Source organism: Catharus ustulatus, chromosome 18 (assembly GCF_009819885.2).
Source record: "Catharus ustulatus isolate bCatUst1 chromosome 18, bCatUst1.pri.v2, whole genome shotgun sequence".
In the NCBI taxonomy this organism is placed as follows: domain Eukaryota; kingdom Metazoa; phylum Chordata; class Aves; order Passeriformes; family Turdidae; genus Catharus; species Catharus ustulatus.
Genome location: NC_046238.1, coordinates 11,093,472 through 11,117,843, shown reverse-complemented (window position 1 = coordinate 11,117,843; position 24,372 = coordinate 11,093,472). Strand labels below are relative to the sequence as shown.

Below are 24,372 nucleotides of genomic sequence, written 5' to 3'. Positions count from 1 at the left end.
CACACACCATTGGCTGCTGATGCCAGAGGGGAAAGAGAAATTTCCCATCTGCCATATTTTAAGGATGAGGAAAAAAGGCAGATGGGCTCTGGGCCCAAGCTGCCTTGCTGAAGAATTTACTGTTGTGGGATTTTTGTACTGGAAAGGCTGATGACTGGAATTCTTGATTTGCCATTGGTAGATGCTGCTGAGTATCTTTAAAACTCTGGGCTGAAACTGGGAATGGCAGAGGGAAACAATCTTCTGGAAGTGTTAACTGTTCTCAGTGAATGTGTGAGTGAATTGACTTTAAAGATAGATCAAGGAGGAAAGGTGAAGAAGAAAGTTGGTTGAAAGGGACAAAAGCTGCTAAGAGGGAAAGAGGATGAAAAACTTGAACTAACCTGAGGAAAATGTGGAACATTAACTCTTTTAAAATATTTTAAGAGGTCAGGTCTTAACAAGAGCACTCTGTTCAGCAGAAGTACCACCACCCTGAAATAGATGATGATCACTGTGTTTTTTCCTGTTATTCATTAACTGTTTCACCTTGCTCTTCTCATTCAGTGGAGGATGCAGTGACATCCCAGCCCTGGCCATTCCCAGCTGGATGGATGCACTCTGCAGCCAGTGGCAGCTGCAGTGACAGTGTGCAGAATGTACAGCCTGTGGCTCCTGTCCCTGCCAGGACCTGCCAGCATGTCCCCCTGCCCCTGTGCACTGCCCTGAAGGCATCAGCTCAGCACCAAACCCTTTCCCCAGTGGATCCTTAGCCCACGGGGTCCTGAGCCATCCCTGAGCTATGGCTCCTGCAAAAGCTGCTTCTCAAATTCCCTTTCCCTGACACATTTCTCATTCCCACTCCTTGAGACCATTCATGCTTTTCTTTAACTCTCAGCTCTTCCCTGCCACATGTGACTTTACTCTGATATAAAGGCATTCTTTTTACTACCTGAGTTTTTTGGGATCACCCTTAGCCACTTTGGAAAAATCAGTACTATGCAATATTACTGCCACACTTCCAAGGCTCTGAGACCCAAAGAAGGAAGTGTGGTGTTTTATTCTTTCCCAGTTCATCTGAAAATTCTATGAATTGCATTATTACCTAACTAAACCACATCTATACAATTCCTAAGCAGGAGGAATGGATGCGCAATACTCATCAAAATGGCTGTGCTCCAATAAACCCAATGGCTGCTGGAACAGCTCAGGCTCAGGAGGATCTGATATCTCCCCACTTTGCACTCTGAGACAGAAACTTGACAAAATAAGGTAATTTCTCATTCTACTTCACCTAAGAAAAGGAAATGCAAATCTTACTCACAGCAGAATTGTCATTCCTGGTCCCTCATAGCAGTGTCAGATTCAGCAAGTGGGGAAAATCCTGAGATTATGTAAAACTTAACTGGCTGCAAAGATCAGAGAAATCATGCCAGTGGTCAGTTCTGATGGCCACAAAGATAAGCTGTGCATGGCTGAAGCAAGAATCTATTGGGTTTTTTCCTCTAATTCTTATCTGTGTCACAAAGATCTAAAAGTACATGACCAAGTGTACATGACAAACGAGCTGAGTTACATTTCTGTTTGGAGTGCCCTTGACCCTGCACCCTTCCTGCCTACTGTTCAGTAAATCTTCCTAACAGAGCTGGCCTTCAGATGCCCAGCAGATACTCTTTGTCCTATTACCATTCATGCCTCAGGAACTGAGGTGTAGAAGGTAACCCATAATTTTGTGCAGACAGCTCTGTCTGCCTGCAAAACTACACAATGTGAAGAAGAAAATTCAAAAGCAGGAAAGCTCCAGTAGTTTGGGGTTTTTAATTGTGCATGAAGGGCTGTTAATACTGTGAGAGTGGCTGCTACTAAAGCTGACTGTTCTGCAGGAACAGACACTTCATGTCCTACAATGGCAGGAAGTATTTGGCTGAACTCAACTCCTTCATCTGGCAAAGGAAGCTGAGGTTGGCAAGGCCCATTGCTACGGAGCTATCACTTGCCTTGAACTTCTCCGTGTCTTCTTGGGAAAAGCAGAGCTGATTAGGAGGGTTTGAAGAGCCATGTGACTCTCTCCTGAAAATATTTCCCTCGATGCCCAAGAGACCAAAACCAGTTTCTTGAAGATTCTTCTCTCAGTTTCCATAAAGACTGTGGAAAGGGCACATTCCATACATTATGACTAATCAATGACAGATTTCAGTTACGGGTAATCTGGGAGAAGGTTTTTTTTATACACCATCCCTGATTAACTGGAACTACTGAGATGGCTCAGCCACTGTATAAGGACAGTGATTCCAGTGAAGTGAACTCTCACCTCAGCCAGAAAACTATCTCTGGGCTTGGTTCTAAAAAATGCTGAACAACATTTTTGGATTCTGCTGAAGCAGAGCAATCAGAGCCAAAGCAGGACAGATTTGGCCCAGGATGTGTCTTATTCCTACTTTATACATTGAGAAATTGAATCACAATCACAGTGCCAGTGACTAGAAAACATTCAAAATCTGTATTAAGAGTAGGAATAACCTTTAGCCCTTCATTACCAGGGTCTCCTCTAGTCTATCAAACCACACATATGATATGGTTTAAGAGAACAGAATCCCTCGCCCAGCTTGTCAGTAAGAGATCTGATACACTGCCAACGAGCCTCCTTCCTGTAGGGTCAGAAAAGCCACTTGTGGGTGCCCTGCAGAGCATAGAATACAGACAATCACTGAAAAATACAATTAGTTTAGGGGAATTAAATTTATAGAAAGTTTGTGGAAGGATTATTTTCTTCATTTTGCTCTGTTGCAGAAAGCAATTACATGACAAGGGTCATTATCCTGAAGTGGCAGGGGAGAAATCTGACAAACAAGAGTCCACTTGCAAAACAACTGCCCCCACCCTGACTGTGGAAATGCACTGGGACTATCCAGAGCTATTCCAGGTTAGCCCTGACTTGACACAAAAGAGAAGTCAAAGCACATAAGTAAAACATCACACACAACTTTAGCTGCTGCAGAACTGAGATCATGTCTCTGACTAAACTTTCTATACTTTCATTGGTTTCCTCTTCATTTCAGCCCAGTTTGTTCTGGGTGATGGACATCCCATCTACCTGCTAAGCTGTGAGAATTGGTGTTTTGGAATCTCTTTTTATCCAAGGCAAACTTTCCAGGGTGATGCTGCTGACATGGTATTTAGTTTGTGGTTTTGGAGTGCTTGCTCTTTGTTTATTTTGAGTGATATGAGGAAGAATAGCAAGAGGGTTTATTTTTATGGCATGGGAAGACACTCCTGGCATTCCACAGGGAAGGGCTGAAGAGGAGATCTAGGACTGCACTGAGGACTAGCACTTTGTCCACCCTGAGCTGACAGAGCCTGGGAAGGAGAGAGGGGATTCTGGCAGGAACTGTGGGGTGATGCCTGCTGGCTTCCCACTGGAGGAGGGGAGCTTGCTGGGTCTGTTGGGTCTGTGTTGGCAGAGAATCAGTGACAGATCCTCTCCCCAAGTCCCAGGGGAATCATTAGGAGCTCTCAGCACCACTGGAGCAAGACAGAACTTTTCTATGGTGAGTCTTTGCTGCCTTGCTGCCTCCATCTCCATTTCCATCTCCACAGAAGGATATTCATATCCCCTGACAGGCAGACAGAATTGCACAAGGTTAAAACCAGCCCACTGATTAAAGGGACAGTTAAGCAGAGTAGTCTGTTTTGGGGTTTTTTTCTCTTTTCACAGAATTATGGGTTTTATCTTAAAACAACTTGGAAACTTTCTCTTTCCTCAATCTTCCAAAGGAACCTGAATTTTCTTAGATCTGCTACATCAGATGAAGAAACCTTTTACTGTCATTGGCCTTTAATCCTCTCATATCCTTAAAGAGGTGTCCCAATGCCTTCTAAAGGCAGAGAGCAGCTCTCTGAAGCACAAGACTGAAAAGTGTGTAGGTATTTCTGCAGCCTACTTCAAGAAAATTCCTAAATCTTTAGGGAACCAATATTTACTCTCAGTCTTCTGGTGCTGTAACTGAATCAATGTGTGTGGAGTCTTGACTCCCAAACCTTAATGAAGTGCAGAAACATTTTCTGAGACTGAATGTAAGATCAGGACTGTTGAGGAATTCCATTCAAACAAACTGAATAATGTAAAAACAACTCCATTTTCCAATATTCCAGTAATAGAGAAAATGCAGGTTTGTCTAAGGGTTCTGCTTTTCATATTAAAGAGACTGCATGATCAGGAAGAAACAGAAAATTGTTTCTGATATAATTTCTGCCAAAGGCCTGATGGAACAGTGTAAGAACACTTTGTATTTATGGCTCCTGTTCTCTGCCTTGGGAGATAATAGAGATCCACAGAAGACAATCAATGTAAGCCACAGCTAATCTTTGAATACATTTAAAATATATTTTACCAATAACATATCAGAACATTTCCAGGATTTTTCTCCTTGTACAAGACCAGAACTTGTTACCAAAAGCAGAAACAATAGAGCAAAAAAGGGGGAAATTTCAGTAAATTAATTCCTTGTGATAACCTTAAAATGAAGCTGCTTCTTTTAGTGCAATGAAAATAAGAGTCCAAATATGAAAAGTTTTAAAGTGGGATGAAAGGCAAAGCACAGGATTTGTCTGTACTGACATTACCAATGTATTTATATGCAAACAAGTGACCACATAATCAAGACAGCTCAGAGCTGAACACACACAACTTCCCCCAGCACTTTTCTCTGCCCATCCCATGGCTTTGTTTGTGCAGTGTGCCCAGTGACACCACAGGTGGAGGAAGAGTTGGATCTTCAGCCACCCAACAGAGCCGTCAGAACCTCAGCAGTGCCACAGAGCCCCTGCTGTGTAAGGACTGGACAGTGCCAGGGGTGCAGATGCACACCCCAAGTTTTGTAAACCCACAGCACTCACCGGCCACCAAACCATGCTCCTTCCAGCCAGGAAAAACCCACCCACTGTGCCTCGGTTGGTGGAGTACATAGCCTGGAAAAAAGGAAAAAACAAAATTTTAGTTGTATTTCAGGTGTACTAGGCAAGCTATTCACAGGCTGAGAAAACCTAGAATGAAGGGATAATAAACACATGGGCATGGTAAAGTGAAAGAAACAGAGTGTATAAAGAACAACCTTATGATGAAGAAAACAATACAATGGAACAATTATTCTTTCATCTAGGTCTGCATTAGCCATTCAAGTTTCATTTCTTCACCTTTCATTATAGTGTGAAACATGAAATAAAATTAAATTTAACCAAGAAAAATTATTACTCAAGTAAAAGCTCACAGGTATTTTTCAATGGGTAGAAAAGCCTTTGATTTCAGGCATCAAAACAGACTAGAAGGTGCAAGTTTATGAACAGAAAGTATCCAGTTTTTTAGTGAAAAAATACCTGCCCCTACAGGTATCTGTTTCCTTGCTGGGATATCAGCATTGTGCCTGACTCCCTCTGAAGTTCCAAAACAAGAAGACAGCTAAAATTTCCTTCTCACAAACTCATGTTGTCTTTGTCAAGGGATGGGCTTTAGAGGGAAGTTTCCTCCAATTTTTGTTCATGACCCTGAGCCATTCTTTACTGGATTTTCATTGTCTTCTCTGATGGACTTTGAACAGGTAAGTAAACAAAGAAGACCTGGGAAAAATAGCCATATATTTTCTTCTGATGCAGAAGAAAGGAAGTAAATATGATGGATTTACATTTAACTACACACAGCAACTGAGCAAGTATTTGTCCAATAACGATGTCATCATGGCTGGAAAAAAACAGCTCCAGGAATTAAGTCAGCACACAGTGGTCTGAGAAGCCAGAGATCAGCCTTTACTGTCAGAGATCTTTAATATAAAGTTCAACTGCACACTCTCATGGCAAGACCCATCTCCCTGCTGCCAGACAAGGTCTGCTGGTGGGCTGGCCCTTCAGATTGTTGGCTTTATTTCTGGCCTCTACTCCTATGCTGAAGAGGCAAGGAAAAGGTTGTGCCCACTTTGTGCACACCCGAAATTTTTGGTGCCCTGCAGATTATTGCCAGGCTGTTAAAAGGGATGTTTGTATGCAGCTGTTTGTGCAGGGCAGTGCTCCTGGAAAGCAGAGCATTGCTGAGGGCAATCCCTCCCCTCTGCTCCTTCATGGCAGCTGTTCAGGTGACCGGCAGGGTTTGCCCGAATTCTGTGACATCCCCCTGCCTCCATCGCAGCTCAGCGTTCAGCCCGTTCTGTGGGACGCTTCAGCTCGGAGGTGGCAGCCTGGGCTGGGAGCTGCCTTTGTCCCGGCCCCGGTGTTTGTGTCCCTGGGCCGGGGCTGCCCTGGCTGGAGGCCCCGCGGGCTCGGCCCCGGCTCGGAGGCGCTGCGAGCCCCGAGCTGCTCCTGCCCACAGCGCCCACGGCTCTGCCCCGGGCCGGGAACAGCCCCAGCAACGCTGCCCTGCATCCTCGGCCAGAGCTCTGCCATCCGTGTCACCGTCCGTGTCACCGTCCGTGTCACCGTCCGTGTCACCGTCCCTGTCACAGTCCGTGTCACCGTCTCTGTCACCGTCCGTGTCACCGTGCCAGCCCCGTGCAGCCACACCGCCCCCACCCCGCCGCTCACGGGTCCCCTCCCCATCCCCGGGGCATCCCCTCTCAGCACCATCCTCCCTGCAGCCCCGTGGGCAATCCCGCGGCTCAGGTGCAGCCTGTTTCTGAGGGATGATCTTCATCTCGGCTCCGTCCCACACAAACCCACGGCTCCACCTTCCCCGCTGCTTCCATCCATCCGCCCAAAGGGATGCCTGCCAGGGCTGCCATCCCCTCTAATGCAAATAAGTGCCCACATTTTGCTCACCACACACTGATTAACTATTCCAATTAAGTGTCAAAATCTTTATACAATAACACATTCTCACTTACTAAGCCATTTTGTCAAGACTCTATAATCTACCTGCTCATCAAGTAAAACAAAATAAAATCCCAACGTACCCATAGTCCCACTGCCAGAACTAATAAAAAGTAGATGACAATAACAGAGATGTCTGCAGCATTGTTGATCCTTACGATGGATTCCATCCTGGTGGCTTCTCTGGCTTTCTTCTTCTTTCTCTCCTTATGTGCCTCTTGCAGAGTTCAGGTTAATGATAAACTGCTGTCATCACCTGCGTCTTATATAATATATAACTTCAGATTCACTTGTCTCCAATGGGACACAAGAAGCTGCTGCTTTTCCTTGGACAACTCTTTTCCCAAGAGTGCTGCTCTGTTACAGGTGCTGCAGATTTCAGAGTTCAGTGTCCCTGCCAAAGGTGCTCGGGGTTTTAACATCCACGAGCAGATGTCCGAGGAGGAATGACACGGAAAGGAGTGGCTTGGCTGCAATAAACCTGCATATTTACCTCACTGTGGGTGAATACTTTTTTTTTTTTTAAGTGGTTGTACCTGTAAGTCTAGTCATGGAAGATGTAGTTCTTTTAGTTGATGATGGTAAGCAATTATCTGTGAGGAGTGACCTGGCACCTGGGGAAAACCCAGGGGTCCAGGATCTGGGACACCCTCTGTGTTATTTCTCAACTCAGCAGCATTACTCAATGGAGAAACAGGCCTGTGTTTCTGGGAAGGAGAAACTTGAATCTGCTTCCATCTCTCACATGGATACAGGTAAAGATGGATGTGAACACAAGACCTGGATCCAGGAGCTTACTGGGCTGAATTTCAGGCTGTTTAGACCATGGTGCTGCCTCTCTCTATTGTAGCTAATCAGCTTCACATTTGAGTAAGTTCAAAGTTCATCAGAGCTTGGGTCTGCTCTCCCTTTATTTGCTCCTCTGACTTCAGAATTAAGCTAAGCAAAGCAACTGGTCACAAAGATGTGGAACACACTGGTTATAGACAGATCCTCACAGCTCTGAGTAAGGAAGCTTCCCCAAATGATGTCCATGATCCTCTGTTTGAGCTAGAAGAGGTTAGAGAAATCCAGGGTATTTAGAACAAAATATCCAGATACAGGCACATTTCCAGGCACATTTCTGAGCTCTGAGGATATCTGAGAGTTCCATTTCCTTCTTGATATTAGGGAGTCATTATTCATTTACAGTCTTTTTGGTGTAAAATGTGACCTTGAAGTTACGCTGAGCAGAACAAGCAGTGCAGCAGGGAAGCACAGCAGGCCTGACTGAGATTGCAGGTGTTATTTCCTCAGAGATTAAATCAAGGGCTGGCACTCTGTCATTGGCAACGATTTTTTCTAGGTAAACTACCCTGTGGTAATCGTGGTTAATAAAAGCAGCAAAGAGCCTATCATACAATGGCATTACTTATAAAAGTAAAATTTTAAAATGTCTCTGTTGTTTGAGCACCTATACTCATAAAATAGTGTTACCCTTTGATAGTTTAGGCATCTCTCCCAAACACATTCCTCAGTTTGTTCTACATGGCTGTGAAATGGTAGTTTTAAATCCAATAGAGAAAAACTAACCCTTGAAGCTTCCAAAATTCCCATTAGTTCTGACCTCCCCTGCTGTGTATTTCAGTGGAAAATAAAAGACTTATTTACTAACCTTAATTATCAGGAAACAGTTTGCCTGAGATAGGCTGCAGATGGCACTTTTTTACAGAGATTGATGCATATTCCTCTGAGTCCTTGCAACTAACAAAAGGTTTAGTTTTAATGAATTCCATTTCTGTGTCAGTCTGTGGAGGCAAGCAAAAGAAAACATTAGTCAGGAGCTGATGTACTCTAATGTGCCTTGTGTTCTCACCCAGGCTCTGCAGAAGAGAGCTCAGAGGCTGAGCAATACTGCAGCCTCTGTCCACAGCTCCCAGTGTGGCCACAGCAGCAAAATGCCAAGGTTTGAAACACTAATGGAGAATCAACATCTGAAAAACAGTGATCACATAATTCCTATCTTTATGTACAGTGGAAATAAAATTTTTATTTCTGTAGGCCACAAACAGAAACTAAGCAGAAACCACCATCATCTACAAGACTGTCAGAAGGGAGGCAGCTTTGTCAAGGCTCTGAATATTTCATCTCCACATCCTCATATCTACAACTCAAAGCAAAGAGAAACCTAGAAGCATTCTAAGCTGTTGGAGTGCCCAATGATTCACTGCATGAATTCAGTGCATACAAAAGGTGTCTGAAAGGTCAGGTAGGTTTGCAGATTGAAAATAGGCTAAATCTTTCTTTGTGTTAAAGCTTTCAAAAAGATAAGCATGAGTAAACCTCCTGATGTGATGAGTGCACACGGCATCAGAACACAACAGTCATTTCTTTTCCTCACTCCCAGCTAGCAGTGTGCTTCAGTGGGTCTCTCATCATCCTGGAGGGTCTCTTCAAGCAGGTTTAGAGTTCCAATACTAGACAAACTGACAAATAATTTGATATACTGAGGGTATTTCTCTAGTCTTGCCTGTGAGCCAGGGCAATTTATTGAAGTAGGAGAGATTTTAACAGGAGTGAGAAAACCAAATTGTTTAAGTAACATAACTCAGCGCCTGTGATCCATGTCTATAATGATTGCTCCCTCTGGACAGAGCCTGGTGACATTTAGCTTATCATTAATGTGTCAGTTCATACCTGATAGACAAAACAGAGAATGGAGAAGAGGGCAATTAGCTACAGATGAGCGAGGAACTGGTTCAAATTCCCAGCCCAGGCTGCTGATAAATGCCATGGATTTGCATTCTGACTGAGCAGCCAGAGCTGCCTGATGGGGCACAGGGCAGCTCAGGAGCTGGGTAGCAGCTGCAGTTACTGTGCTGTCCTGTGAAAATGCAACTTTAGCACAGAAAATTTGAGAGTTACTGGCACTTAGCCCAGTCTTTTACAAACCTGTGTGTAAGTCTTCCTCCTGAGGATGACAAATGCTAAAGCAATGGTAAATCAAATAAACTACAAACAAAGGGAAGGATGCATCAGCATGCAAAGTACCTCCTACAGAGGAACTCCTCTAATCTTTTCCCTGGCATTCCTCCACACCTTTTGATAAAGCAAGTGGATTTCTTTGGGGATGCTCTTCAGAAGTGCTAACTTCTGCAGTATCGTTTGTACAAGGAAGGACAAACACGGACAAAATTTTATTTTATTTTATTTGTAAAAGCCACATACTATGTTAATAAATTCTCTACTCTCCTTTGACAGTTTCCTAGTTATGCAATATGAACTTGGAAAAGAGCTCATATTTGCAAGTGGACAAAATATTCAAATTCAAAGGCTCTCAGCACAGCTTTCCTAAAGTGGTTCTAATAATGGAGGGTGGCAGTTAGAGAATTGTTTTACACCTTTGTTTTTATGCCAAAAGTCCTTTTTCTCTTTCTGGAATCTTTATTAAGTGAGCAAAACCTGGTTGTAATTAGAAGAATTGGTCACAGAAGGATGACAAAAATGTGGGAAATTAAAATGTGCAATCAATTGAAGAGGAATTACTAAAAGGAAAAAAGATCTGAAATCCAGTAGATATGATGTAGATAGAAGGAAAAAAATCAGTGGGAAAACAGGTGCTTTCCTAAAAGGTTATCAGAAAGAAAGCAAGGTCATTCTATTCTTATTCCCTGAGAGGATCAGATTAAGAAACATGAACAAAACCACGTGTTTATCAAGAGACAAAAGAGATAACAAAAATTAACACTTTCAAGACTAATTTTCTGATTAGTATCTCTACAGAGGAGAAATATCAGAGTTCATAAAAACAGGTCGATATGCAGATAGACCAAGAGAAATGAAGCAAGGAAATCCTTTCACTCCTTCAGCAACTGATTAAATTATCTCTGTGCACACTAAGTACACTCAGCCCTGCAGTACCTCAGCATTATCAAAAAAAAAAACAGTCTCAGGGCTCTATTCTTCCTACAGGACAGGCCAAGACAGCAAAGAATTGATTTCTTTTTGGTTTATTAGTGTTTTATTAATTCTTACATTTAAGCAGGTTCATAGGGGAGGACTACTGGCAAGAGATGGGTTTGAAACTTCCACTGGGATTAATAAAGTTGACTAACAGATTTTAAATTACTCCCCAAAGCCAATGCAGGTTGTCACCAAATTCAGCCACTTGATAGCAGGGCAGATTAATCCCCACAAGCAGCTTCTCAATTGAGTAGCACTCTCATTAAAACAGGAGTATTATTATCATTATATCATAACACAGGACATTATTAATTATCCTCAAGATCTAATCCATTATATTTTGTATATATTAGTCATGATAATCCTTCTTGGGATTTCCCCTTTCCCTTGAAACAATGTGTCCAGAAAAACATTCTTAGAGATGGATGCATGCTGGCCTGCCACTTCTACTATTGCTAAACTTAAAAATCAGAAGGAATTCTGCAAAGGAGCTGCATAATCAGCATCCCAACTCTCAGGAGTACTTTTAACATTCATGTTCCAGAAATGCTTTAGGGAAAACTCAACTGCATAGAGGACAGGAGAAAAATGAACAGGAGCTGAGCAGCTGGTGCCCTTTCCACTGAAATAATTCTCCACTTTTCCAGGTGACCCAGTGAAAGCCTCAGCTGCCCTACTCCATTTTCTCCAACCCAGTGTAATTACTCTTGAACAGCAGACAGCCTCAGCCTTTGAGGGTATGTTTTGACTGCCCTACAGCAATAAACAGCAATAAATATATTATTATTTATTGTGTCTGACAGTTTAATTTGATTAAAGAAATCTAAGTGAAGGGGGAAGATCATAATCTACTAATGTCATAACCCAATATAAATGCCCAGCTTGCTCCACAGGGTCCCAGGGGCTCTTCAGTTAAAAGTACTTGTAAAGTGCTTGGTTGTGAAATTAAATGGGGAAAAACTGTAATAATACTGTACAAAATACAGATGAAGCTTCTTGAAAAAGAGAGTGAACAAAACATTGTTGGAGAGAACCTGAGGATATATTCTTTAAGGAATATCTGGTCAGGATAAAAGTGAAAAGATTTGCCTGCAAACAAATCCTTATCAGGGGGAAGGAAAAGCTAACAAATCAACAAAAAACCTCCAACCAACACCAAAAGAGATTATACACAGATAACTATTGGAAAAAGAATGAAGAGTGTGAAAAATATACTGACATCTGAAAACAAAAAATACTAATAAATTACCAGGTACATTTCTGCAGAAGTGTATCCCCCAAAATAAGTGTGATGCAGTCTTTGGATAGACTTCAAATGCTCTTTTGTAGAAAGAAGAACATTTCTGAAAGGATTTCTAGTTCGGGGACCTCAGATATCTATAAATATCTTCATTAGATGTTTTTTCAGTCTATGTGTGCATTCAGGTGAGGATTTTTGCACGTGGATCACAACACCAGGACACAATGAGAGATGACCCAGTGATGGGTGTGGATGTTTTCCGGGATTTTGGCCGAGGCACAAGTTGGTTGCTCACATTTTTAGATGAGTGTTTACTGGCAGCAGCACTTCAGAAAACTCCTCCTTGTTCTGTACAGGTGCAGTGAGATCTATTTGCTCACATTGTGACGTAAGGAGCTGCACTGAGACAGACAAACTGATAATTAAATGTAATAGTCTGTTCACAGGAAGGAAACTCTTCAAAATGTCCATAGCTCTTGCTGAGGCAAATCAGCTCCCCCAGTTCTGGCACAGCCAAACCCTGCTGGAGGTTGATGTTTCAGGTGTCACGTTCCAAACTGTGCCCAGAGCGCTGGGAATTTGCAGCGGTGCTCAAAGCAGAGGCAGCAGCCGAGACCATCAGCATTCCCAAAGTTAGAGCCACCTGCCCCTTTGTTCCAGAGGCTGATTACACCTAAGAATGCATCACTCAGCCCAAGGAGGAGAATATTTAGGAATTCTCCAGCTTCAAAAGCCATATCTGTGCTGTTATCTGTGAGCTGCAGAAAGCCTGACTGACTGGATGGGCCGGCATTCCCCAAACCGCTACAGAGCCCAGGAAGCACAGGGGGTCACAGTGGGACTCATTTATGGATGTTCCCCACCACAAGAAGTGTTCTTCAGAGATAAAACCTCCTGGAGCTGTTTTGTGTACTCCTGCCATCCCAGGATTATCATAAAGCCACTAAAAATTCGGCTTTGTCTTTTTTTTTCTCTTCAGTAGTGCCAGGCTCTTGCTCCAAGATTTGATACAAAATTATCATTTCTACCCAAACCAGTCATTATAGCAATATTTTTCATCCATTCAATCCATGGCACAATCTATAGCTACAGCCTAGAATCACATTTACTATCATACACCAAAGTATTCAGCTCAACAGTGTTAAATGGAAACAATTACACATCCACATAAAGGATAATTATACCAATACTAAAGGACAAGAGAGAAATCCCTGGAATGCTTTTCCTTTTTCCCTTGCTTCCCACCCCCTCCAAAAAACCCTCATAAAAGTCATCTTGGTTTTATGGGCTCTCCACATCTCCAGTTTACTTCTTAAAAGGCAGAGAAGGATACTATTAGCAAATAGGAGTGGGAAATCAATAAGAGCCTAATAAAGAAAAGTTTTAGCAGCAGGATATAACAACTTCACCCATTTTTCAAGTAACACTGCTGAAAGGAAAAGCTGCTGTGGGCTTGGATAGCTCTGACAGCCTGTTTAGCTGCCAGGAAGCTCAGGGCCCAGCAGGATCTGTGATGGATGCACAGAACAGATCATAACTGCATCCAGTTTGTTCAGCAGCTACAATTGTTGTACCTCCAGTAATAATTTCTATGCTTGTCCCATATAAAATAAAATCCATATGAGGATCTATCAGAAACAAGGATCCTGGAATAAAGGTTGTGCCAGCCTAGGTGCCAGGACAGATGGGGAGTGTGAGCAGGGTGGGAGCTGGGCAGGATGATTAGCACTGATGACAGGTTCTCTGTACCTGCTTGCACAGGGACAAGGCGGAGAGCTTTGAAAAGCCCTGAACTTTCACAACCCTGCAGGTGTGGAACTGGGGTGATTCAGATGCTGTTGCACTGTGTTGTACACTATGTTTAAGAAGGGTGTGTAAAATTTGGAACGTATTTTTCAGCATCAGTTAAGAATTTTCACATCACCAGTGCATTGTTTACTGGAAACTGGGCTGAGGAGTGTAAGGCTGACCTGTGCAGATCAGGGGGATGACTGCAGTCACCCCAGGTAAGAATGTAGCTTCCAACACCATGCAGACAGATCACAAGCAGAGGGAATACATCCCACTGCAATACAAGCTCACAATCTGCTCTGAGAGATCTGTCCCAGAAGTGCAAAAATCTCTTCCACCTCAAATTTCAGTGGTCCTCCCTTAAGCTCATGCAAAAGAAGAGTAAATGTTTAGGGAACATCATGCAAAGATCACAGATAGCATGGGAGATGCACATTCCAGAACTCTGGGGGTAGCCCAGAGGGACAGTTAAGAGTTTGAGCTCCCTTTTGTGCTCACAGATAAAGTTTAATTTCAATACTTCAGAGAGCAAGCAAATCACACATTTATTTTTTAAAAAATAATTGGATGACAATACCAGTGAGGCCTTTCAGTCAGAGGAATAGCACGTGTGTTTGCTGAAAAACTGTATATTTGTAACTTGTTGGAATTTTTTCCACAACCTGAAACATTCATTTTTACATTTTATATTGCCACTTTGAAAAATTCTAAGAGATTTCCTTTTCAGTAATAGAAGTTTCTATAAGAAAGCTGAGTATCCAAATTAGGAAACACATAAAAAGCTACTTTCACATGTTCATACTTAGAAATGACCACACTTGACTGAAATAGTATTTAAATTGTAACTTCTCCAAGGAAATCACAAGGGGTAGAGAATAATAATGATTGTTGTACAATCACAAGACACCAAAGTGATTTAGAGTGGCTATTATTTTACTACTTGTTAATGATTCCTTAAGAGTCCAGAACAAGTGGCAGGAAGAGAAAGGAGACTCATTTCACCATGTAAGACTTTTCATCACCATCAGATGCTTCAGTGAATCCAACACGATCTCAGACCATGCCAGAGCTGAGGTGACCTTTATGAGCAAATCACTGTTAAATAACATCCATCAAGACAGACTTGTTCAGCATTTTGGGGACAGGAGGGGACACCTTCACTGTCAGAGGTAAGAGCAGTAAAGGTGACTCCCTAGAGCTGCACAAAGGAAGCCTGCTACTAATACTTGTGCATCCATAACAATGGGCCAAGAAATTCCCACATGGTTGGGGTCACCTCCCAGATTGTGGTGGTGAATTTTAAGTCCTAAACTGCTCAAAAATAGTGCTGTGCAAGCCCAGGTTTCAAGGCTTCCCTTCTCACTGGTTACCCTGCTCCATGCTGGCTGCTGTTTTGCCAAATAAGCACTGGAGTCCCCACCAATAAAGGAAATGTCTTTCCCAGTCTCAGGATGCTTTTTGCCACAGCCTGGCATATTGTGTTTGAATGGGAGATCAAAAATGGGACAGTATCCAGGCACTCATGAAGCTCAAGTGTCTTTGCAGTAGCTCAGTGTTTTTCCTGACTTGAACTTGGAAAAAAGCTATTATCAAAGAACAAACCTCTCCACAAACTTCTGCATTATACAATTGTCCTGATTTCCTGCTTTGCAGAGGGAAACACACGGATTTCAGGACACAGATCATTTGAGGACATCCTTTTGTACCCTGTGCTAACAGCAAGCACAAACACTGCACTGCAATGTCTGTGCACTGGCAGAGCACAGGGAGCAGGTAGGGCAGGGAGCCCTGCTCCTCCTGTGAGGCAGCACCAGGACACTGTGTCCCACCCTGGGCTCTGTCACCAAGGTGATACTGATAACCTGGAGAGAGCTCAGGAAAGGGTCACTAATAGAGAAGTGCCTGCACCACATGGCATTTGAGGAGAGGCTGAGGGTCTGAGTGTGTTTAGCCTCAAGAAGAGAAAGTTTGGGAAAGGAATCCAACAGTCACAATCAAATATTTAAAGGGCAATTACACGTAAGATAAAAACACTTCTTAGAGATAACAGTGCAAGAAGCAATGGCCACAGATTGGGGCAGAGAAATAATGAGTGGATATAGAAGAGAAAAGATTCAGTGTAAGTGCTCAAGTCCTGAAATAGGTTGTCTAGGAAGACAGAAATCTCTGTTCCTGGTGGTTTTCAAAATCTGATTGGACAAGGCCCTGAGCAATTGATCTGGCTTTGAAGGTAGCCTTGCCCTTCTTGTTCTCTGGAGGCCCACTTCAAACCAAATTATGTTATCTGGAGATCCCTGACATGTCTCCTTTTCTTTAAATCTGCCCTGCTGCACAAGGCTGTTTGACAAGCTCATCTGCACTCAGGTCTGCTCTCAGAGGCTCACAAGTCAGAGATTTGATGTTCATCTCACAGTTACGGCACCAAAAAATCAAAAGTCTCATTTTTCACTAATCACTCACTGCCAAATCCTTGAGGCTGTAATCAGGCAAAGTCCCATCACATCCTGGAGAAAGCAGAGTGCACCTCAGAGCCACACTTCATTGTGACTAACCAGAGCAGAAACTGCATATAAGCTGACTGAAACCACACCAGGGCTGTGGGGGCAAAGTCTGGGAGCTCCTAATTACCGTTTGTTCAGTTCATGCACAGATCTCTCCAGAGCTGCAGGAGAAATGCCCAGATAAATTCTGGGCAAAGCTGGCAATGGACTTCATCAATTGACTGTAAGTGATTTATTGCACTACATTCTTGATGGATGGCTTGCAGACTGAAGCTGCACACCCCAATGATTCATAAGCCTTATCCCATTACATCAAACTCAGCACTTTTTCCAGACAGCAATGTTAATTCACCTCTCAAATACAGAAAAGAGGGTTCAAAATTGGTGGAATGGCTGAGAATAGAGTGCAGTCGTGACCCTGAGTTCACTTTGGCTTCTTGATGCCAAAGCTGAACATGCATGACTGCAAGGTGCCAACAATAACTCAGACCAGCCTTGTGATCCTGGCTGTGATCCTGGACAGCACTTGGGAGTGGCAGCTGACAGCTCAGACCAGGCAAAAACTGAGCCACATGCACTTTACTCCTCTTTTTTTTTTTTTTGCTAGAATTATTTCCTATTTCTAGGAATGCAAGTACAGTGGAATTTTGACACAGAGCACCTGTGTAGCCACAGTGGATTCTTCACAAGAAATGTGTAAGTGCTTTGCAGTATTAGGATGAAAAAAATTAATGAATCCAATTAAATTCCTAAAAAGAGAAGGATGATGAGGAAGAATACAGAATTTTAGAATTTAAGAACAAATTGAGAATGATCAAAACAAAAAACAAAATTTTAAAATGCTATCTATAACCACCATTCATGTTAAACCCATTGTGAGTTAGCTAATAAAAACAGAATACACCTACTAAATACAGAGAGTAAAAATTAAAATTCCTAAGATATTAAATCTGAAACCAATACAAAATACTTCACTGTTTCCTTTACCATTCCTAAATTTTATGTTCATATTCCAAACAGACCTGTTGGAAAATCTTTCCCTGCTTAGCAAAGACTTGTCTTTGATGTGATTGGTGATGAACAGTAACAGGAGTGGGCTAAACAGGTGTTCAGGGGTTAGGAACACAAGAGATGAAAACATCCCCAGTCCTGCACTCTCCTGCACTTGGAGCTCAGTGAATTCAATTCCTCATTTCCCTCCCCATCCCCAGTTATGTCACACCCATTAGCTGGAGACTGCAAGGCTGTTCCATGGAGGTTTCATGGCACTAATGGGCAAAGTAGATGTTAATAGCTAAAATTTTGTTTTTATGAATTATGTTCCCAGGGTTTAATGGCTTATGTTTCCTTGGTAACAAACACATCATGTGCTTTTTAATAAGGTTTGTACATGAGCTTTGTACAGGACCATGCCAGAGATCCCTGCTGATAAGGTTTCTAAAACATTTTGAATTCAGAAGAGTGGATCTACCCTTTGACAAAGCAAGGACCATACTGGCAGAAGAGGAAGAGCCTTCCCTAGCCTTTATAAAGCTGCTCCAAGTGCAGGTTCCTGTTTTTATTATCTAAGTCCTTATTCATGCAAAGACCATCTCCACTTTTTTACATCAGTAAATTTCATTAACTCCCTGGTTATCCACTTAAATATTCTATAATTTAAAAGAAAAAAAAATTAGAATGATATTCCAGGAATTAAATTTGCTCAGTAAGACTGCACTGCGGTTTATCCTGAAGAAACCTTGGAGAAAAAACAAGTTGCTTATTTTATTTCTTTTTTTTTTTTACAGAACAACTTGTTACAGGAAATAGGTTGCAGTCAGTTACAGAACTTCAGCATGTTTTGTGATCCACAAGAGGGTATCCCACATCCACAGAAAAGAAATCCTAAACTACACAAACTGTACTGGTGGAAAAACTGACTTGTGCTGCTACACAAATTGTACTGGTGGAAAAACTGACATGCTGAATATGCACAGGCACAGATAACTCCTGTGAGTGAAGTCAGCAGAGATTATCACTGTGCCACTCTTAAGCACTTCTAACATTTTGTTTCACAAAAAATAAAACAAAATAATAAAATAAACCAAATAAAAGCTCCAAGTACAAGCCTGGAAAGGTTTAGTGACAGGAGATGAAGAATTTTTTTTTGGGTATCATGTCCATGTAAAGTAGTAACATACTCAACACCATATAAATCCAACCTTCCAACACTATGAAAACAGCAAAGGTAAAAGGGGTGCAGCATTGAACCTCTAACACAAAGTACCAGCTAATTAACTCATTTGTATTCTTAGACTGTCATTCACATAGTAGCTAAAGCAAGTAGTAAAGAGTACAAACATGTGATCCATAAGCACCTTAAAACATTTACTAACCAGTAATCCATGCAGTGCTCAGAGTTAAGGGAGGCTGACATCCATTGGCTTCAGGACCAAAAATAAGAGGAAAGTTACACTCAGCACTCATCTGTTTGGTTTATTTATTAAAGCAATCAGAAACTTAGAAAGAAACAATTCCAAACATGGAAAAAGAGTGTTCTATTGTGGCATCTGAACCAAGAAGCACAACAAAAAGATTATTAAACACATGGAAACAAGATCTAATAGATAGGGAGGAAAAAAGAAGGTGGAAGGAACACCGAAGATTACAATGGAACAATTAGTATGAGAGACATCTTGCAAATCAGACTGAACAGAATTGATACTAATAGATGAAGTGTGCACTGAACCAGTACAGGAAAGCAAAGAAGACAGAAAACTGTTACAGCAGTTTGTGCAGGCAGAGAACCCTGCCTTGTCTCTCTCCCACTGGGCTCAATCAATGTAATCAGCTCTGCCCAACTGCTCCTGCACCAAGCTGAGCACCACTGAACATCTAGAATGTTAAAACAAAACTGCCTCTGCTTGCCGCTCCCCAAGATGGAACAGAATGAGACTGAAAACCAGCCTTGACACATGCAACAGAGAACCCCCAGCCTGTGCCAACCCTGCCAGAGCTCCAGAAGCATTTGAGAACATTCTTAGGCACAGGGTGGGATTCTTGGGGTGTCCTGTGCAGGGCCAGGACTTTGATCCTTGTGGGTCCATTCCAGCTCAGGATATTCTATAATCACAAAAGTGTAGAGAAGAAAACATCTAGGCAGCTTGCAAACAGATACATCAGCCACAGTTCCATCTGTGACTGTTGCTGACATCATTCAGCCACTGGAAACAAATCATTATTCCCATTTGAACAAAGCATCCAAGGCACAGCAACTTTCTGCTTCAGAGCAGAATTGCTCTCTGCCCCATCAATGACACAAAGGATGAGGCAGTCACGAACCAGCTGCAGTGCCATTCTCCAGGAACTGAAAAGTAAATTGATTTCCATGACTCAATTGCTCAAATCAATACTCACCCTCCCTCATCCTGCACACACAGACACTTGTCTTCCTTTAAAATAAACAATATTATCTCCAAAGTTAAGGAGCATTACTGTGCTTAATGTGGTATAAATGCATTTTTTAGGAGAAAACATTTTCTGCCTATTACTTTATCCATCGAAAAATTTGTCATCAGCTCTTGTGAATCTGATCACTGACAACGGGGATGTGACAATTTTGCATTCATGCTCTTCACCTGCTGGAACTGTTTCTGAAACTTTATGGCAATTTATGATCTGAATCATGTCCATCACCACAAAATCCCAATATCTCCATGTTTACAATCCTCCATGAAGCACATAAAAAACCATCATTTCCCTGGGATATGGCACTGTCCAAAGTTACAACATCATCCAATTAAGGCACTTTAAATAGATTCTTAATGAAAATTAAGAATTTACAATTGGCTAAATACTAAATTATTAATAACTTCTTAAGAAAAGAGTTTGAAGCAGAAGAGCAAATGCATCCATTAACAAGGAGAGTAAGCAGCTACATCTCAGTTCATAGGCAGTAAAAAGAAATTCAAGCCCTCTGTGCAGACTTGCAGGTGTGAGTTACAGCTGCTAAGGTATGTGAGCCATAAAGATACTGACAGCCAAAACACTCTGAGGATGAAAGCACACACATCAGCAATGGAATGTGCTCCTGCATGGGCACTCAGGGAAAAGCACTTCTGCCTTTATTTGCATGTATAAGATGATGGATGGACAGCCTGTTTTGTTTTTGGGGTTTTTTTTTAATCCCAGAAAATCCTCTTTATTAAATTACTACCAATGGCAGCTTCAGATATTGTTGTTGTGAAGTGACAACACAAGGAAAACAATACTGCCTAAAGTTTTGCCTCTGGGTTCCATGGGATTTTATAAACTGTACATCCAGTTCTAATCCTACTCAAGGATAGCTTCTGATGGCTGCTAAGGTGAACAGTAGCTGTTTGTCCACACAGATGATGGATTTGGGACCCAGACTGTGGTGTTCCTACCATCCACAAATTTGTTTCCCACATTCTCAACACCCAGAGCAGAATATTTGCTGCCTAGAAGTTCTGAGCTGCTTATTTTCAAAAAAGCATGAACCCATACACACATGGGATCAATTTACTTACAAAATATATAAGTGGCATCAGTGGAAGACATCTTGAATAATTTTTCATTAGCAGTAGAAGAACAACAAAGCAAATCCAAAGTCTCTATTTCCTACCACTCTCATAATTTAAAAACCATTAAGTCCCTAAAATCCATCCTTTTTTGGGTGTTTGACCCTGGCTGCAGGACCTTGCCTTAAAGCAAAGTGCACTTGGTGGTCCTTGCACAGGCAACTCCAACATCCAAATGACAACTGCCCTGTGGAGCCCAAAGTTTTCAAGGAGATGGAGCTGATATGTTCCATGGGGTTGGCTGTTGAAGGCCATTCCCAATTATTCCCAATAGATGATTTTTATCAAGTGAAATGATGATCCCAAAGGGCACAGAATTGCAGAGATTGCAGGAAGGCAGGGGCAAGGTGCTCTGATTTTATTGTTTATTGTCCTTTTTTATTTAAATAAATATAAATAAAGATATCTCAGTAATCTTCATATAGGATGATACTATATATTAGAATCTACATTTTTTTAAATTCTTCTAAAATAATCCTGAACTAGTACATCTAATCTTATATATAAGCTTATAAACTTTATATATATTTATAATTTACTTTATATCTCATTTTATATTTATAAAGCTGCAATTTTTATCTAACATAAGAATGTTGTATTTATTTGTAATGCCACTGTATCAAGTCCAAAGGTGTTCTGATATCATTACCCTTAACAACACTGTCATAAACAACAAGTAGCACAGCACAAAATTGTTCTCTGTAATCTTTATGGTTTGGGGTGTGTTGGTTTTTTTTGCACGCTTTTCCTACACAACCTAATAAGAATAAAAAGATAATGCAAAGATAGAGAAATTGTGTCATGCTGTTATTTCAACAAGTCCATGGATTACCAGGAAAGAATGAGAAAATGGCTCAGCAAGGAGAGGAGGTGGGCTGGGAAGTGCTCTGTTAGCTGGGCTAAGTGCCTCCAGACACAAGTTTTATTCAAAGTTCTCAAGTTTGCTGTAAAGCAAATTAATTCCACAATTCAAAAACATGCTTTGGGAGCACAGATCCTGATGTACTGTGGCAGTGTAAATAATAGTCACTGAACTTTCTAACCCCAGCACTAAAACCCATCCTGTCCCAATGGGTATCTGCCCCCATCCTGCTGGGCCATGAAGTGCAGAGGGAAAATCCTACAGCCTCTGCAGGCTCTCAGTGAAAGCACCAGTTTGGGTCACAAGTCACAAAATCACCCACTAGGAAGATGTTTGTAGAATCTGTACTTTAATTTACATTACCACTGTGTAAGTTATGACATTTCAGAATAAAACATAAGAGTATTGACTCCAGGTAGGCAGAGCTGTATCTTTTGATGTAAAGCTATAGAGCACTTAAGTGATTTGTGTTAGCTGCTTAAAATCCCAGAGGAACTTATTTCATTATAGTAACTAATGATCACTAAATCCTTGGGGGTTTAATGAGCAAGATTCTATTTCTCAGAGTACAGTACAGAGTGAATGCTGTGCAAACAAACTTGTCCAGCAGATGGAAGCATTAGTCAGCAAAAGCTGAGCTCTCACAGGACTGTCTGTCCTGCAGCACTACAAACCACCTCCACAGCTACTCACAGAACTTCACCACCTACAAACCCCAAGTTTCACACTGGCAGAAATCAAATCTGCACCACTTGGGATCTCCAGTATTGCTATAGCACAGCATACAATTATTATTTAAATATTTACAGAAACCTGACATTGGTGAAAGTCCAGAGACAGGGGAAGCTGAAATATTAATCATAAACATGTGGATTTCAGGTAAAATTTACCAAAAACCCCATAAGCTCTACCAACCTTTTCCCACACCTCCCTGACAGTTAAACAAACACAGTCTAGTTTTTTACTTGCTTTCTTATATTTTACCAATAAATGTCATCCAAACATAAATGTTTAAAATGTACTTAAATACAATAACCTCAAATTGCCAGGTAGAGTGTTGGAACTAAAACAAACCCAAGTTCAGGGGTCGTTCTGAAGCTCAGTTAACAGAAAAAGTAACACAAGTGGCCATAAATAGTAAGATCAAACATCTCTTCATTTACAGATTCAGCAGCATCCCAGACTGGTAACTGCAAGGCTGCTGCAGTCCATTAAACCCAGGAAAGGCCATGATTACTGACACATATTACAGTGATGCAAGTGCCTTGGCTCACCATGAACAGAGCAGCCTGATTTGCAAACCCCACTATTGCATGTTGATTAACTAAGCAGTGTTTTCAAGCTAGAATTTAAGGATTTACACACAGACCTGAAGCAGTGACTATTCATGTCTCAGCTGATTCTTGGGAACACCTGAGCCCTGACTGGCTGCTGCTTTCCCCCTCTGTGAGCTGCTTTGCTCCTTGCCATCTGATCAAAATGCCATTAAATGATTTCAGGTATGAAGTACAATTTGTTTTACAGTTACTGTGGCACAAAGACTGAGTATTTCTTCTATATGCTGAACAAATAAACAGTCAAACAGTACTTGTAAAGCATAAGGAGGGGAATCCAAAATAAACATACATCAAAAACCCTCAACCTCTATCCTCTTGCTTCTCCCCATACCTAAGTGGAAATTCTGTTCCCTGCCCAATAAAATTATGTTCCCTCTTCTGGATTTTCCTGCTAGTTCTGCCAGAGTTGAGCTGCTACCCCCATTCCAGTCTCCTCCCAACATTTCAGGAGCCCTGGATTTCAGTCAATAGTTCAGCTGCCCCTAAGTTCCCCAGTTACCTGGCCTGACATCAGCACTGTCCATAGCTTCTTTGACTGCATTCCTGTTTGCAGCTCCACAGTACCTGCAAGGATTTTGATTTTCAGCTTGAAGATGACTGCACACAGTGGGGCCAAAGAATGGCTCATTCCATGATTCAGGGGGAAGCTTGTAAGTACACAGAGCACCTGCAGGGGTGCTGAGAGCAGAGACTTGATTTGAGATGTGGAGGCAGTCACACTTACACATGCATGATTTGACTAACATGCCCTGGATATGTAATTCACTCAAATTGCAGAAAGCCTGGAAAAGCCATTTTCATAAAAAGTTATTTATTTATCCATGGAGCAATTGCAAGTGGGTTTATGTACATACACAAATGCTGCCAGGGTATGGATCTGCACATCACAAACAATGCTAACCACTGTTTACATCCCCACATCCATCACACACACTCACTAAACTTGTTCTTGAGTACCTTTCTCCTCTCTAATAGCTGCTTCCTGCTTCACCTTTCACACAGGACATTTCTGGGAACTGCTGGAATTATTAAGACAGGTAGATGTCAGCAGTGAGGAAACAGAAATTGGGAAAGGCAGAAAAGAAGTGGAAAAACAAATTACAGGCACACATGGAGCCTGGTGCAGATGCAGCAAGCTCAGGCTGTGACATTCACTGTGACTGCACCTCTGATGTCTGCTGGGATAAATACTGGGCTGGGCTATTTATCTCAGAAACCAAGGAAACCAAAGAGGAAAAAATCAAACAGCAATAGCAACTGCAATCCCATCTTATGCAGGACCACAGGA

The 24,372-nt window shown here is 41.9% G+C and overlaps 1 protein-coding gene across 1 annotated transcript in view; it reads right to left on the bottom strand.

The window, feature by feature from the left end:
- The window catches only part of LOC117004684 (sodium/glucose cotransporter 1), a 41,075-nt gene extending 17,399 nt beyond the window's left edge, over window positions 1-23,676 (bottom strand). The window contains exons 1-2 of the mRNA XM_033075675.1: window positions 23,584-23,676; window positions 4,876-4,947 (exon numbers count right to left, since the gene is read on the bottom strand). Coding sequence (XP_032931566.1) covers window positions 4,876-4,947; window positions 23,584-23,625 — 114 coding nt within the window. The 5' untranslated portion in view covers window positions 23,626-23,676. The remainder of the gene's footprint in view (window positions 1-4,875; window positions 4,948-23,583) is intronic.
- Between the last annotated feature and the right edge of the window lie 696 nt (window positions 23,677-24,372).